Source organism: Notothenia coriiceps, unplaced genomic scaffold (assembly GCF_000735185.1).
Source record: "Notothenia coriiceps isolate Sejong01 unplaced genomic scaffold, NC01 NC01_scaffold00010591, whole genome shotgun sequence".
NCBI lineage: Eukaryota > Metazoa > Chordata > Actinopteri > Perciformes > Nototheniidae > Notothenia > Notothenia coriiceps.
The window spans coordinates 126,891-142,891 of NW_011343292.1; the positions used below are offsets into that span (position 1 = coordinate 126,891).

Below are 16,001 nucleotides of genomic sequence, written 5' to 3' on the forward strand. Positions count from 1 at the left end.
CAACCTGAGGAGGTGAAATGTGTTACATGTTTTAATGAAATAAACACTTCATATTTTGTATTTAGAATTATGGAAGCATGCTTGGAAGTCTTTTATGATCACTTTAATATTGTTTGGTGACCAAAATGTGTTGAGAGTAAGACTGAACTAATGATACATTTCTGTTAAATTATTATTTTTCTGTCTTAGAATGATGGATTTTGTTTCTCTTTTTACATGAACATCTGGCAAATGTTTCCCATTATTGTTAAAAAGTATGAGTATATTTGTCCAGAAGTATTTTTATTTCTATTAATGTAAGTAATACAAACAGAAATATTTTGTAAAATGGGAAATTATTTGCAACCTATTCATCAGTAAAAAACAATAATTAAGGCAACTTTTATTTAGTATTCCCATATTTTATGAATTTGCTGACTTTTTGAAAACCCTGTACAGGACGAGTCTCCTGACAGCGATCTCTCCGCCAGCACTGAGAATTTATCTGGGAACAAACAGGTCGGAGAGTTACAAATCAATATTGACATGTTTAACTAAATGAGAGTTTACTTAATTAACTTCAACACATTTTTCTTGTACGGATCATCAGGAGAAAGGTGGAAAGTTGTTTGGCGTTCTCCTTAAAAAGACTCCCAAAGCGTCCGGAGAAAAGACAGAGTCTCCGGTGAGTGTTTACTGAATGTGAAATATATTTCTGCATCTCCAAAACTATTTCACAGTTTTCATAAAACATCAATGTCTGTGTTTCAGGAAGGAGAGGCTGAGAAAGAGCTGTCGGCCAGCAATGATGACCTGTCTGAGAATAACACACCTAAGGTGAGCAGTGTAATGCAAATCAAATCAAAACATGTAAATCAAATGTCTTCATGTGAGCGTTCAATGACGACCAATCTTATGTTTTAGGAGAAAAATATTTTCAGCAACATGTTCAAGAAGCCACAGAAACCTGCAGAGGGCGCTGCAGCAGACAAGGTACTGTGATTTGATTATTCAGTTATGAAATGGCCTTTCAAGCAGGATGGAAAAATTCTAATTGACTTTTATTTAGTATTCCTCGATTCTTTTTCGTGTTTGCTGACTTTTTGAAAACCCTTTACAGGACGAGTTGCTCGACAGCGATCTCTCTGCCAGCACTGAGAATTTATCTGGGAACAAACAGGTCAGAGAGTTACAAGTCTACATCAATATTGATATTCAAGATTCAAGGTTCAATGATTTCAACCCATTTGCACGTGTTATTGGAAATACTTTATTTACTTCAACACATTTTTGTTATTCTTGTACGTTTCATCAGGAGAAAGGTGGAAAGTTGTTCGGCGGTCTCCTTAAAAAGACTCCCAAAGCGTCCGGAGTGAAGGCTGAGACTCTGGTGAGTGTTTACTGAAAGTGAAATATATTTTTGAACCTCGAAAAGATTCATCGTTTTCATAAAACATCAATGTCTGTGTTTCAGGAAGGAGAGGCTGAGAAAGAGCTGTCGGCCAGCAATGATGACCTGTCTGAGAATAACACACCTAAGGTGAGCAGTGTAATGCAAATCAAATCAAAACATGTAAATCAAATATCTTCATGTGAGCGTTCAATGACGACCAATGTTATGTTTTAGGAGAAAAATATTTTCAGCAACATGTTTAAGAAGCCACAGAAACCTGCAGAGGGCGCTGCAGCAGACAAGGTACTGTGAGTGGATTCATTCAGTTATGAAATGTCCTTTCATGCAGGAGGAAAAATTCAAATGAACTAACACTTAGTATTCCTTGATTTTTTTTGCTGACTTTTTGAAAACCCTTTACAGGACGAGTTGCTCGACAGCGATCTCTCCGCCAGCACTGAGAATTTATCTGGGAACAAACAGGTCAGAGAGTTAGAAATCTACATCAATATCGATATTTTAACCCAAAAACTCATCTCTTTCGACTCCACTTCGAGCAATAACATGACTAACAAAGAATTACTAACAAAGCACTTATATACTAATGAAGGACTGGCTTATCTAAAGCCAGTTGAGTAGCACTTGAAATGTTTGGCTCTATGAAACCTGATGTACTTATATGATTCTGTTTTCTTCAAGTTTGTATCTTGTTTGTCGAATGCACTTATTGTAAGTCACTTTGGATAAAAGTGTCATCTAAAATTAAATGTAATGTGTTATTGGAAATACTTTATTGACTTCAACAAATTCTATTTATTCTTGTACGGATCATCAGGAGAAAGGTGGAAAGTTGTTCGGCGGTCTCCTTAAAAAGCCTCCCAAAGCGTCCGGAGAGAAGGCAGAGACTCTGGTGAGTGTTTACTGAATTTGAAATACATTCTTTTACCCTTTAAACAATTCACAGTTTTCATAAAACATCAATGTCTGTGTTTCAGGAAGGAGAGGCTGAGAAAGAGCTGTCAGCGAGCAATGATGACCTGTCTGAGAATAACACACCTAAGGTGAGCAGTGTAATGCGACAGAAGCTTCAAATAATGTCTACATACATTAAATAAAACGCGTTTACTGAAAACCTATTGTGTGTTTTAGGAGAAAAATATTTTTAGCAACATGTTTAAAAAGCCGCAGAAACCTGCAGAGGGCGCCGCAGCAGACAAGGTACTGTGATTGGATTCATTCAGTCATTACATTTACTGTGAAGGACAAGATAGATATTTCATTCACAGTTTTCTGGTTTGAATTCAGGAGCTGGAGGTGAACACAGAAAAACTGTTATCTGGTAGCTGTGAGAATCTGGAGGACACCCCCGCCCCAAAGGTACTTCATCCAGAAAAAACTAACAATTCAACATGAAATGAAACCAGAGCAAATGTGTTTTTGACTTTTATTTATTTTTGTATCTATGTTTTAGGAGAAAAAAGGAGGCCTGGCTGGCATCTTCAAACGATCAGGGAGCATCGACAACCTGTTTGACGAGGTCAGTGCTTTACTTTTAATAAGATTTTGAATGCAGTAACATTCCCTGTAACTAAATACTTGTATACCTAACCTGTTTTACTTCACTGAGAGTTACCAAAGACATGTCGTTGTACTTTGTATGATGACAATAAAGATATATTCTATTCTATTCTTTTACTACTTTTACTTTAGTATAATTCCTCCATACTTCTTCCACTGTCGAAAAAAAAGTAAACTGTATGCTTCGACACATGGTTGGCAATCACATTAATCAATCCTGTTTTCACTCGTCAGGAGAAAGGCGGGCTGTTCGGTGGTCTTCTTAAGAAAACCCCCAAAGCGTCTGGAGACGAGGCGACAGCAGAGGTGAGAGTTACTCTGTTAGCATCACCCTCTGTACACACTGTTAGGTAAGTAGGTAGGTAGGTAGGTAGGTAGGTAGGTAGGTAGGTAGGTAGGTAGGTAGGTAGGTAGGTAGGTAGGTAGGTAGGTAGATAGATAGATAGATAGATGGGTAGGTACAGTAGATAGGTTGATAGGTAGATAGATGGGTAGGTACAGTAGATAGGTAAGTAGGTAGGTAGATAGATAGGTAGGTAGGTAGGTAGGTAGGTAGGTACAGTAGATAGATAGGTAGGTAGATTGATAGATAGGTAGGTAGGTAGGTAGGTAGGTAGGTAGGTAGGTAGGTAGATAGATAGATAGATAGATAGATAGATAGATAGATGGGTAGGTACAGTAGATAGGTTGATAGATAGATAGGTAGATAGATGGGTAGGTACAGTAGATAGGTTGATAGATAGGTAGGTAGATAGATGGGTAGGTACAGTAGATAGGTTGATAGATAGATAGGTAGATAGATGGGTAGGTACAGTAGATAGGTAAGTAGGTAGGTAGTTAGATAGATAGATAGATAGATAGGTAGGTAGGTAGATAGATAGGTAGGTAGGTAGATAGATAGATAGGTAGGTAGGTAGGTAGGTAGGTAGGTAGGTAGGTAGGTAGGTACAGTAGATAGATAGGTAGGTAGGTAGGTAGGTACAGTAGATAGGTAGATTGATAGATAGGTAGGTAGGTAGGTAGGTACAGTAGATAGATAGGTAGATAGATGGGTAGGTACAGTAGATAGGTAGATAGATTGATAGGTAGGTAGGTAGGTAGATAGATAAATAGATTGGTTGGTAGGTAGGTAGGTAGGTAGGTAGGTAGGTAGATAGATAGATAGATAGATGGGTAGGTAGGTAGAGTAGATAGATAGATAGATAGATAGATAGATAGATAGATGGGTGGGTAGGTACAGTAGATAGATAGATAGATAGATAGATGGGTAGGTAGGTACAGTAGATAGATAGATAGATAGATGGGTAGGTAGGTAGGTAGGTAGATAGATGGGTAATTTAATTATCCAAATTTGGGAAATGTTTGTGTTGGAGCAGCATCAAAAACACAAGGCAATGTACATAAAAGAAATGAAGACACAAGAAATAAACATTATAAACTGTCCATTCCTCTCTATCTAGGACAAGGACGACCAGAAGGAGCTGTCCGCGAGTAATGACAGTCTGTTTGAAAACAACAACACAAAGGTACTGTGAACCAAAAAAGAAATGTCCCCACTATAAAATATTTAAAATGGATTATTGAAATGCGCTACAACATGCAGTTTCCCATGTCAATTAGAAAATAACAGAATATTTATTAGCTAGTTTGGATGAATACGTTTATTTTGTAATCAGGTTGAGCTTAAGAAATGTTAGTGTTCACTTACTCAGTGTTTTTCTGTTTTCAGGAGAAAAATATTTTCAGTGGCATTTTTAAAAAGACTGCTAAACCATCAGAGGGGACGACAACAGACGAGGTACAGCAGCGGCTCTACCTGCACATACATATCAACATTTATCACAACATTTGACTTTTTGTTTTATTCACTTGTTTTCTGGTTGTGTGCGTTCAGGAATTAAACGAGGATACAAAGTTATCAGACAGTTGTGAAAATCTCTTAGAAGCAAACAAAGCAAAGGTACAAAACACATCTTCTGTTTTCTTTGTTCTGCTGTTAATTATTATTTAAATATTAACATGAGCGTATTTCCTATGTTTCAGGAGAAGACAGGAGGACTGGCAGGGATCTTCAAGAAGTCTCCAAAACCGTCTCCACGCCTATTTGCTGAGAAGGTAACCTAACAAACATGTTTTATTTATTTTTTATGTAGTGATGTGCCTCATTTGTGGTTGTTTCGCGGTCTGTGAAAAAACAGGTGTCTTGTTTTACCGGTATTCACAATTACTGTGATATTTTAAAACAATGAAATAGCATTTATTTCAATAATATAAATATGGTCATATCATGTAAACTCCAGCGTTACAGACTCTCTTCTCTTCCCTATATTCATATTTTGGGCGTCATATATTTGACAAAAAAAGAAGTATAGTATTAATTATATATATTTTAAAGTATGTTTATTGCTATAATATTTTAATGGTGATTATTTTGCCCCAGCAGTCATGCAGAGAAATGTGTGAAATCCTTACTGTAAAATATTTCAAATAAATGATTGAGGTAAATAACTTCCAGAAAGCTAAAACCAATATGTTTCTTTTTGTTTTTCAGGATCCTCTCAAGGACACAAGCGATCTTTACGGCAGCTGCGACAGCCTGCCAGGATACGGAGAGGTGAGAGTCTCAATGTCTGTGGACGAGAGCAAGATTAAAACAACACAGACGAGATCATTCAAAACAAATTATTACATTTTGCAGGATTCAAAGTTTCAGCAATGTAATTATAAGAAAAATACATTCAAATGTCTAAAAGAAATAACCACAAGAGATAGAACCAATGAGTAAGAATTCAAACTCAGACATCAAATGATGAGCCACTTTGGTTTCTTCTCAGAGATGGTTTCCACACAAAGGTTTGAGCGGTATTGACTTTTTGTTGTTGTTTATTTTTACTTTAAAGGATGACCTTTCAGCACTCGGTGAATTGTCCAACAGTAACGATAATCTTATTGAAACCACAAAGGTGAGTCTTGATGTAGAGTGTGTTACACAGGTTGATTGTATTTAAATATGTAAGACTTTTTTTTAATCAAATTCATGTTTTATTTTTGTAACAGGAGAAAAAAGGAGGGTTCGCTGGAATATTCAGGAGGACGCCCAAAACCATTGAACAACAGGTACGACGTTATCGGAGGCACTGATAGGCATCAAATACATTTATTTATTATATTCTAGTTTAATTATAAAGGATCTCAAATGTGTACTTAAATACAATACTTGGTTAAATGCACATGTCTGGATATCTGTGTGTTCATTTGCAGGACAGTGAGGACTTGGAGGCACCGACAGGAGGCATCGGGCTGAGGCGCAGGAAAACCATCAAGAAGAAAAAAAGAGTGAGTTGTTGTTCAATTGTTCAGCAAAACAACAACGGAAATCTATTATTATTATTGTTACATCCATTCTGTAGCTGTGACAGAAAGGAGTGTTAGCAGCTATTCTTCTTCAGATTTTATATCATGAAGAGATTACTTTTATCTTGCTCTTAACTTTGATGTTTAAATGCATTTTCTCGTTAACAAAACTTATTTTCTTTTCTTGTTCTGTTTCTCAGGTTGTCTCATTCAGAGTCAAGACAACTCGTCCCAAAATGTCAAAGTTGAATTTACAGGTATGTGTTCTAGTTATTCCTCAGTCATGACAATAGACTGTATGAAATAGGGCTGCACGATATATCGTGTCGATAATCGCGATACGGGCATGAGCGATAGTCACATCGCAGGTCGTGCGATTTTATTTATTTACTTATTTTTATTAATTTTTTTAGGACTTGCGATATTAAGTAGGCAAATTGATTCAAACACGTCATGTTACAATTATTTTGCTGCTTGCTACAAAAGGAAAACTTGCGCGGCTCTCATGTCCGCAGGGGTACCTGAGTGAGTGACATGCAGCAAACCACCAATCACAATCAAATCTCCAAACGGACCCGGTGATTAAAGGTAAAAACACTGAATAAACTCGTTTCATGTGTTTCTCCAGTTTGGCGCGGCTAACCGAGCTAGCTCAGCTTGTTGCTCTGATAACTTAAGATCCAGACGTCCGTGACTAAAATCCTTCATCCGGTTAAAGATAGTTAAAAAAAATACCAATTGTATCGCATTAAAGTTGAAGAAAGGATGGTTTGCGGACAAAGAAAAACTGTCTTTTCTTTAATTCCTGTATTTTATATCGCAATATATATCGCAGGGCGGGAAAAAAAATTGCGATGTCAGTTTTTTCCAATAACGTGCAGCCCTAGTATGAAATATGGAATATTCACCAAAGACAGATCTGAAACTTTGTGCAATAAAGAAACATGTTGGAAATGTTTTCCATTTATAAAACAAATTCTGGCCATTTAAATTCTTTTTAAAGCTGTTTTGCATAACTTACACATTTTCCGTGGATCAGTCCATAAGGTCATTAGAATGTTCCCGAGTTATTTTCGGCACAGACCTTTTTTTTAATTAATGTGTTTTCAAGTTGTTCAATTTGACAGAGTTTTTCCTCCACAGGGTTCAGACAAGATGGCTGATATTCAGGAAGTTGTTGAGATGCAGGATCTGAACCCAGCACAGGTCAGCATGATGATATTATTAAAAAGATAGGTGTCTGTGTGATGCTAACAGACAAACAGAGGGGATGTTGGAGAGAGTGTTAACAGACAAACCCTTTAAACTGAGTTCTGTGAAAGTGTTGTTGTGTTTGTTTTGTATAGGAGAGCACTGTGGACGTGCAGAATGTGGAGATGGCAGCTTATCCCACTGGAGAACACCCTCTGGAAACTGAGCCGGTGTGTTTCAGAGTCTTTCTCTCCTTTTGGTTTGGTTTACTCGGTCTGGTCTTTTATTTAGCATAATCTTTACTTTACTTTAATGTGTATATTTATGTATGGTGCCACAAATAGAGATCCACCGATACCAAATTCTGTGCAATGAAAAACTATCATCGGCACATGTGAACATTTTGACCGACAAAAAAAAGTGCATCTGTGATTTGTTTTGTTGACAATTGTCTCTTTTTTCAGGAAAGTGATGAATTGACGCTATGGTGGAACACAGTAAAAGGTCAGTTTGTTCATTACTTTGGTTTCTGTTTGTTTTGCGAGTCAACAGGAGAAAACCACTGATTCATGTTTACACAAAAAGAATGTTGCATTATTATTAAATCATTCAAAATAAGATTTGAGAAATCAGCACAGAAAATCAGTAGCAAAAAGCTGTGTCATGTATTTTCTCCATGTACTAACTGATATTTCTCTGCTGTGGCTCACAGGCTGGGCAGAGTGGAACGAGAACTCTAACTTACAGGAGCAAGATGAGGAAATGTAAGTTCATTTTTGGGACTTCAATACATTTTCATTCAAATTTAATATTTATCACATCTATAGAAAGCACTGTCACTATTGCCAGGAAGCTCAATGACTCATAAAAGTCAAGAGACAGCTTGAACTAACTAAAAAAAAGATGAATTAACCCGAACTAACCAACTTGAACCCATCATCAATTGTCTGCTGCTTCTCCAGGTGCAGGTTGAGTTGATCAAAAATGTTTTAATGAGGAATTATTGTTGTGCTCTGCTGGGTTAAAAGAAAGGGAATGATAATGAATCATTCTAGGTGACATTGACCAGCTGCTTTACAGAATCAGGTTTATTGCCAGGTACGTACGAGGAATTTGACTTGGTGCTCTGGAGCTTACTTTAATTACTTTAGCTGGTAGGATTGTGAAATTGTTAATAAAGGGCTTTCTTTAGAAGTAGGGTTGAATGAATCATTATTGTCCAATATTTGTCAAAGTTTGGTGTAGTACATATTTATCTTTGACCACCTGCACATTTCCCTTTGGACACCTTCACATAGGAAAATGCTATTTCTTAGACACAAAAGCTTCTAAATGTAACGAGTGCACCATACTTTTAGTTCAGGGGTGTCCAAAACTGCGGTCCGGGGGCCAAATGCGACCCGCGGACCATTTTGAATCGGCCCTCAGCAAATTCAAAAAGTATAATGGAAGTAGGGCTGCTCGATTTGGGGAAATAATCTAATTGCGATTTTTCTGACAGATATTGCGATTCGATTTGTGATATTTGTTTTTAAGCGACCCAACGGAAGTTTATTGTAAAATGCGGCCATATCTCCAGCTAGGAAGGTCGTACAGTATCAACGTGCTCCCGTCCCGAAACATTTTCTAACAAACCTTAGTTGATAAGAAAAAGCCCATTAACTTTTTAACATGAGTTTGAAATAGACCCTTCATATCTCCCCTTATTATAATCACTCTGAGGCTCCTGTTTTAAGGGATGAGTTGCCAACAAGATAAATGAAACCCTCTGGAGAGCTGTGAGGCTGTTCTTAAAGCCTATTCATGTATCAAGCCTAATTTAGCTATTGTGCTAATTTATAACTTAACTTACGAGGCAATAGACCCCGCCTCTAGTGAGCGGCCCAGCCCTTCGTGTATCTTTCTGTATGTGGCCCTCGGTGAAAAAGGTTTGGACACCCCCCCCCTGTCTTAGACATACAAGCGTCTAAATGTACCTTCACCTGGTGCAGCATACCTTTAGTTTCAAGCCTCCCTCATGTCTCTGTGCAGGATGATGGAGCAGGCGGCTGATCGAGTCTACATGGCCGCCCGTCTGTTCGTGCGTCTTTTCAACAAGCGAGGGGCGTCCTTACAGCATCGAATCCTGGAGCTGATGGCTCTGGCCGACGCTGCGGATGAATTCCACAAGAAGACGGTGCAGGCTGCGGTGGGGGGGGGCGTGGCCAGTGTGGCGGGCAGCATCGCAACGATCACTGGCCTCATCCTGGCTCCTTTCACTATGGGCGCCTCTATTATCGTGACGGCGGTGGGGATCGCCGTGGCGACGGCCGGCAGCATCACCTCGGCAACAGCCAACATCACGGACACAGTTCACTCCAACATGGACCGGAAGAATCTGGAGAAAATGATCCAGGGATACCAGGAGGAGATAAAGGACATCAGGGAGTGCATGGAGTTTGTGCAGGTGAGGACATGTTTGAGATTCAGTGGTTTGTAAGTCTTTAAAGAAACGTTCCTCTTGTCTCTCTTCTTCTCTGGTTGTCAGAGAATACATGTAGAGCAGCAAGGGTCATAGCACTGTCATCAGAATCAGGTTTATTACCAGGTAGGTTGACACGTACGAGGAATTTGACTTGATGTCGTGGTGCATACATAAAAGTAAAACAAAAATGTAAAACACAGATACAGAACTATTTCAGAAAACTATAATAACATAAAAGAATTATAAAAAATAAAGCTGTATTTACATAGAAATGGAATAAAATATGTCAATATCTCTTTAATGTTTATGTCTTTATGTAAAAAATCTAAACACTTGTCACTATTTGTAACACCCAAGCATCAACATCTATTAAAGCCTAAAAAATGACTTTAAGTGCTTTTGAGTTCAACATGAGAAGAGTTTAAGGAACGTTATACCAACAGGTGTGTGTTAGCTTTGTTAATGAACTACACATGAGGATAGTTTAGTTAGCCGGTACATTCATTTCACATTACAATAGTTATGGAAATAAATTAACTTAAAGATTAAAATGTGAGTGATGGTGCCTTTGTGTAACATACTGAAAAGGTTATTAACCAAATAAAGTGTTGTTGGTATAAGATTATTAGCCGTTGCCAACACTACATATGAGAGAAGAGACACACACTGTACGTTGTTTTGTCTAAGGATGTTTTCTCTGGATCACATGCACTATTTTTCCCAGAAATTCATGCCAAAATCTGGTTCTTTCATTCAGGATAAATACTTTTGTCATCCTGTAGTTTTTTAGTACATCATTAACTCTTTCACATTACGATTATAGATTTAATCCAACCAAATGTTCCTTTGTTTAAGTAATATATTAGGAATCAGCCGTTTACCTGTGAGTCTTTCTTCCATGTTAAAATGTGATATTATTGACGACATTGTTGTTTTCCAAAACATTACAGCATAATCTAACAAATATAAAAGAATAACACCAGATATTTGAAATGAGAGTAACTTTAACCCTAGTTTTGTTTTTTTGAATGTATTTATGCTGAATTCTAAGAAAAAAGCTGTGTGATGCCAGTGAGCAATAGCTCTTAAAAATCACAGAAAGAACTTCAACCTTCGTAGTGTCCCTTAAAACCTGTTAAGCCCCAGGCAACGGCAACATCTTGCAAGAAACAGCGTCTGGGCTTCTTAACATTTAATAAACTATGAATGTGTCTTACCCACCTAACGGGAAGAAACTCAGCTAACCATTTTTACCGAAACAAAACACAAGTCTCACAAGAAGTGTCTAAATGAGCCCTGAGCGAAAAAATGCTAACACACTTTATTACTTATCGGATCTGCACAAACAAGATATCAGCTAGCAAGCTGAGATTCCACAGATTCTAGATGTATAAGTATCATGACTGAGCGATCAAAACTCGCGGTATGGGAAGCGAACCCAGACATCACACAACGTAGCTTTAGGTAGCAGCAACGGCACATTTCTTACCTTTGCTGTTATTCTGATCAAAAGTTGTGTTCAATGGCATTAAAACGATAAAAACGCTGCTGATGGTTAATCCAATGTGTCTGTGTCACTTTGAGATGATTACTGATAATCCATCAGCGTTCAAGGGTGCTTTTCACTATAAGTAATGTTTTATTTTTGGACGGACACTATCCTTTACAGTTCACTATGTTCAATCTGAATTTACTTTAAAATTAAAAAAATCTATATCGATTCTGATTCTTCTACGTCCAACTCACAGGTTTATCCTTGCTTTAAGAAACAACATTATTAATTTACCCCTTTTAGAAGTGAAGATGTAGTCATTTGTTCTGGGAATGTCATTTTCGAGCCTGAGACCTGGAAAACAGGCTCGGGGCTTAACAGGTTAACATTTATTTTTTGAATAATATATTTTCTGACACGGTTCTCACTTTCCTTTCTTGTCTGTGTTCCTTCGTAGGCCGGTATGGCCACCCTGCAGGAGTGGGACTTTGAGAAATACTCCCAGAGCGCTGCGAAGAAGGCGATGAACCACAACCTGAAGCACGTGATGAAGGAGGGCGGCCGCGCGGGGAAGGCTCTGATGATCAACACGGATAAACTCATCAGCACCGTGCAGGTTCTGGGCGTGGCAGGCGGAGCCGCTAAAGCTGCGCAGGCCATCAGCGTCACCACGGGCGTCATGTCGGGTCTCTTCCTCGCTCTGGACGTCTTCTTCCTCGCCAAAGACTCTCACGAGCTCCGCAAGGGCGCCAAAACTAAATTTGCCACCAAAATCAGGGACGTGTGCAAAGAACTACAAGATGGCCTCCTGGATCTGAACAAGGTGAAGACGCAGCTGCAGAAAACCATGGACGGCATCGAGGTGGAGGAGTTCGAGGAGATCGTGGAGGTGGAGGAAGAGGTGGACGACGATTTCGAGTCTGATCCCAAGAAGCTGGCGGAGCTGGAGCAGGAGCTGGACCTCATGGAGGAGAAGATGGACAAGAAGGTGGAGGAGCAGAAGAAGATTAAAGAGGTGGAGAAGGAAAGTGTGAACAAGGAGAAAAAGGAGGAGAAGAGTGTGAGCGGAAAAGGAGAGGGACTTAAGAACAAAGAGGAAATAGAGGAGGAAATGAGAAAAAGGGATGCCGTGACGGAGAAGGAGAGCACGAAGGGAAAAGGTGACGGAGAAAAGAAGATGGGGAAGATTTCTGCTGAGGCAAAGGAGCAGAAAGTGGAGAGCGTCAAAGCGACTAGAGAGGAGGTTTTGAAAGAACAGCCACAGAAAGGGAAGAAGAAAGACAAAGAAACGGAGAACCGAATCACAGCCGGTAGAGAAAAGCCTGAGAGCAAGCGAGATCAGACCAGAGAGGACAAAAGTGTGAATAAAAAGACTGAGGAGAAAAATACAGCTGGGAAAGAACAGGAGGAGATGAAGGGCAGATCAGGTGAGAGGGTAAACCCGGAGAGAGAGAGTAAGAGGAGCGGCAGAGAGACGGGGGAGAGTGGGAGGGGCGAGAAAGATCGATCCCACCGGAGCGAGAGAGGGAGCAAACACGAAACTTTAGATATCGATAAGGAGAGGAAACAGAGCGAGAGGTCGGGGAGCTGGAGGGAGAAGGAGAGAGGAGGGAAGGACTGGAGGGCTGAGGCGGCGAAAGGGAGAGAAGGAGGCGAGTCTGAGAGAGGGACGGGAAGGGAGGAACATGGAAACGTGAGGAAGGAGTCTCGTAGAAGTCAGGAAGGGGCGTCGAGGAGGGAGGAGAGGAGTGGAGGGAAGGAGACTCCTCACGATGAGACACGAGTGAGGAGGTTTGAGAGAGCAGGAGGTGAGGAGGAGGGGGAGGGAACGAGGAGAGAGGAGGGAGAGAGGAGAGGGCACAGAGGGTCCAGACCTCGATCCAAAGCGATGCTGGAGGACGGCCTCAATATCTAAATAGTTTACCTGTGGCGTTTCTTTATATTAATACGCACATTATCAAATAAAACCACTTGTGCCAAAATATTAGTTTAGTATGAGAATGGGAAAATGCTAAATGAGTTCCTGTTGGACTTAAGTCTTGAAATGTTAAAAATGTATAGTTTCTGATTTGCAGCCATCTTGTCTTTTCTTCACATTTCAGGAGACTCACATAAAATATCATGACATCTAAAGAAAAAAGTGAAGTTCCAGAAGACTAGATAATAGTGTAACAAAGGTTTCAGTCATGGGATCAAGTGGTTTAAAGGTTCAGTTTGGGAAAGTCCAATTTTTAAAATGAATTTAAATCGCCAAAGACAAGTTTTCCTGCCAAAAAGTGAAACATCAATGAGTCATGGAGTCACGCTGGCTCAGATATCAAGCTTCAGGTTTGTAAGGTTTAGAGTTTTATCTAAGTATGTTTTTATATCTTGGATTTCTCTCTCTCCAGTTCCCCGTTAATATTGCAGGAGAACATGATGTCATTTGTTTGTAAAACCTCTACCAGTTATTTCCAATGTAAGACCATGTTCTTCTCAGAAAACGTAGGAATAAAGCAGATTTTAATTCATAACAATCACGTACACATGTTGTAAACGTCCTAAAGGAAAGCCAACATTAGCTTCAGCTGAACGTGCAGCTTGTATCAAAGTACATTTGGGCATGTCAACATGAATGTGATAAACGCATGTACAGTGTTAAGGTCGACTGGGACTAAAGTCTGATCCCATCATTTAATCACTGGAAATGTAGTGAACTGTTCTGGGTTCACTTAAACACCGATTCATCAAACGTTTGGGTTTAGCTTCTGTAAAGAAAGTGAAGACCCTGTGTGTAGAAATGTTACGTGATTATGACCACTTTACTTTTGAATTTTCTGATATTGTGTTGAGATAGAACTTCAGGGCCAAAAAGCTGCATTTATGGATGTTACCACTACATTTTCAAATCTACAGTAGGAGTTATAACTTCCTCTTCTTCTTTTTTACTACCTAAAGCTGATGCTCGTTTTATAAAAATATTTGTTGCCATGGCATCCGAATAGAAATGCAACATCTGACCTCGCTGCCAATTATGTGAGATACAGTACAGTGGAGATGCTGCTACTATTGTGATAATGACTTCTGTATCTATGTTGTGAATCACATTTATATTTGTTTCTGAAACACGGTGTCTGTTCATTTCTATACTTCTGGTGTTTCAGGGATAACTTTTTTGGGACTCTTTAAGTCTATAATGTGCCTTTTTGTGGTGGTTTTTAACCACAAGGAGAAACACAGGAATTATGTCAAACTGTTGTTAAATGTTCCTGGGTGTCAAATAATTTGTTGTCTTTCTTTAAATCCAGTTAAGACAATGTTGACCGATGCACTTTAACCTGACTCCTTCATGTCAGGTTTGCTGTATTTCATGTCACTTCTTGATGTATTACTGTGTGTCTGTATTCATCAGCGGTGTCTTCTGTCGTCTCGTATTCGTATATGTTCACTGTATGTATTTTATATGGGTAAATATTTTCTATGGTGCTGGTTTCTTACAGAACAAATAAATTATTACACTTATTGATGATTGTGAAACTGAACAACACTTTTATTTCCTCATTCCTTCACACGACTGACAAGACGTTTTTTTTATCTGATGACACATTTACACAAACCGTTTAATAATAAGTCAACAATTTCACAAACAAAGGACCGATGCTAATTTATCTCGGAAGAAAAAATAAACAAATAAAAAAGACTGGATTTTGGATATTTAAACATCGAAGAGATTCATTAGGGGTGCTGTGGGTGACAGTCACCACTGGGCGGGACAGAGAGCTGAAGCACGAGTTAAACAAATACATTGTGTGTGTATTTTTTTCTAAACTCTCTATCTGTTGGATTTGAGTGTTGCAAGAAATATTACAGTATAACAAGTACTTTTTTTTTACATTTTCCGATAAAACTACAGTATTAAAAGCACTGGTAAACAAATGTATTTTTACATCAAGGAATTGCTGCTTATTACAGTAAAGTACTTTGTAAACATTTTTGAAAAGCCCTTTTTAAATTAGGATGGGTATAAATACTAATAAGGAGAAAATACATTCAAATGTATGAGGCCCATTTTGACTTACAGTAAACAAAATAAAAATCTACAAATAGCTCAATAAAAACTAGTGAGTTCATTTCTCTTATTAAGATAAGATAAGAAGTACTTTATTGATCCCCAGTTGGGAAATGTTTGTGTTGCAGCAGCATAAAAAGACATGGCATTGTACAAAACAATTAAAATAAACATTTAAAAATGTCAACATCTCAATAGCAATAAAATAGAAATACAAAAAAGTAGAATACATATACATGTTGAATTACAAATGTATAGTGACATTAAAAATGTAAAGGATTTTCACTCCCTGAAAACGTTTTTAGTTTTTCTTTTGAAATCGTTTTTAGTGCTGATTAATAATAATTGGCTCTCAGTAAAATAATCTTAAAGCCTTGATGAGTTCCGTTACTGTAACGGAAACCATTAAGAGGCATGTTTAATAAATCTCATTACAATACATTTCTTCAAAGAAGAATTCCTGACTCCTTAACACCAACATGGTTAACAAGTCAATGAACAG

The 16,001-nt window shown here is 38.5% G+C and overlaps 1 protein-coding gene across 5 annotated transcripts; it reads left to right on the forward strand.

Moving 5' to 3' along the window:
- On the forward strand, positions 1-14,952 carry LOC104946053 (uncharacterized). Of its 5 annotated transcripts, XM_010771796.1 has the most exons (28): positions 757-816; positions 904-972; positions 1,100-1,159; positions 1,295-1,369; positions 1,454-1,519; positions 1,607-1,675; positions 1,796-1,855; positions 2,208-2,282; positions 2,368-2,433; positions 2,522-2,590; positions 2,678-2,749; positions 2,844-2,909; positions 3,185-3,256; positions 4,411-4,476; positions 4,680-4,748; positions 4,845-4,910; positions 4,994-5,065; positions 5,502-5,564; positions 5,851-5,913; positions 6,008-6,067; positions 6,212-6,286; positions 6,505-6,561; positions 7,448-7,510; positions 7,651-7,725; positions 7,960-7,999; positions 8,208-8,259; positions 9,527-9,941; positions 11,909-14,952. In XM_010771796.1, exons 2-28 carry the CDS (start codon positions 925-927, stop codon positions 13,364-13,366), a joined length of 3,492 nt encoding a protein of 1,163 aa, XP_010770098.1. In that variant the 5' UTR covers positions 757-816; positions 904-924; the 3' UTR covers positions 13,367-14,952. The 5 variants fall into 5 exon arrangements, with proteins under 5 accessions (XP_010770102.1, XP_010770101.1, XP_010770098.1 ...); XM_010771800.1 differs by lacking the exons at positions 757-816; positions 904-972; positions 1,100-1,159 and adding exons at positions 1-12; positions 439-498; XM_010771797.1 differs by lacking the exons at positions 1,454-1,519; positions 1,607-1,675; positions 1,796-1,855; positions 2,208-2,282.
- The last annotated feature ends 1,049 nt before the right edge of the window (positions 14,953-16,001 follow it).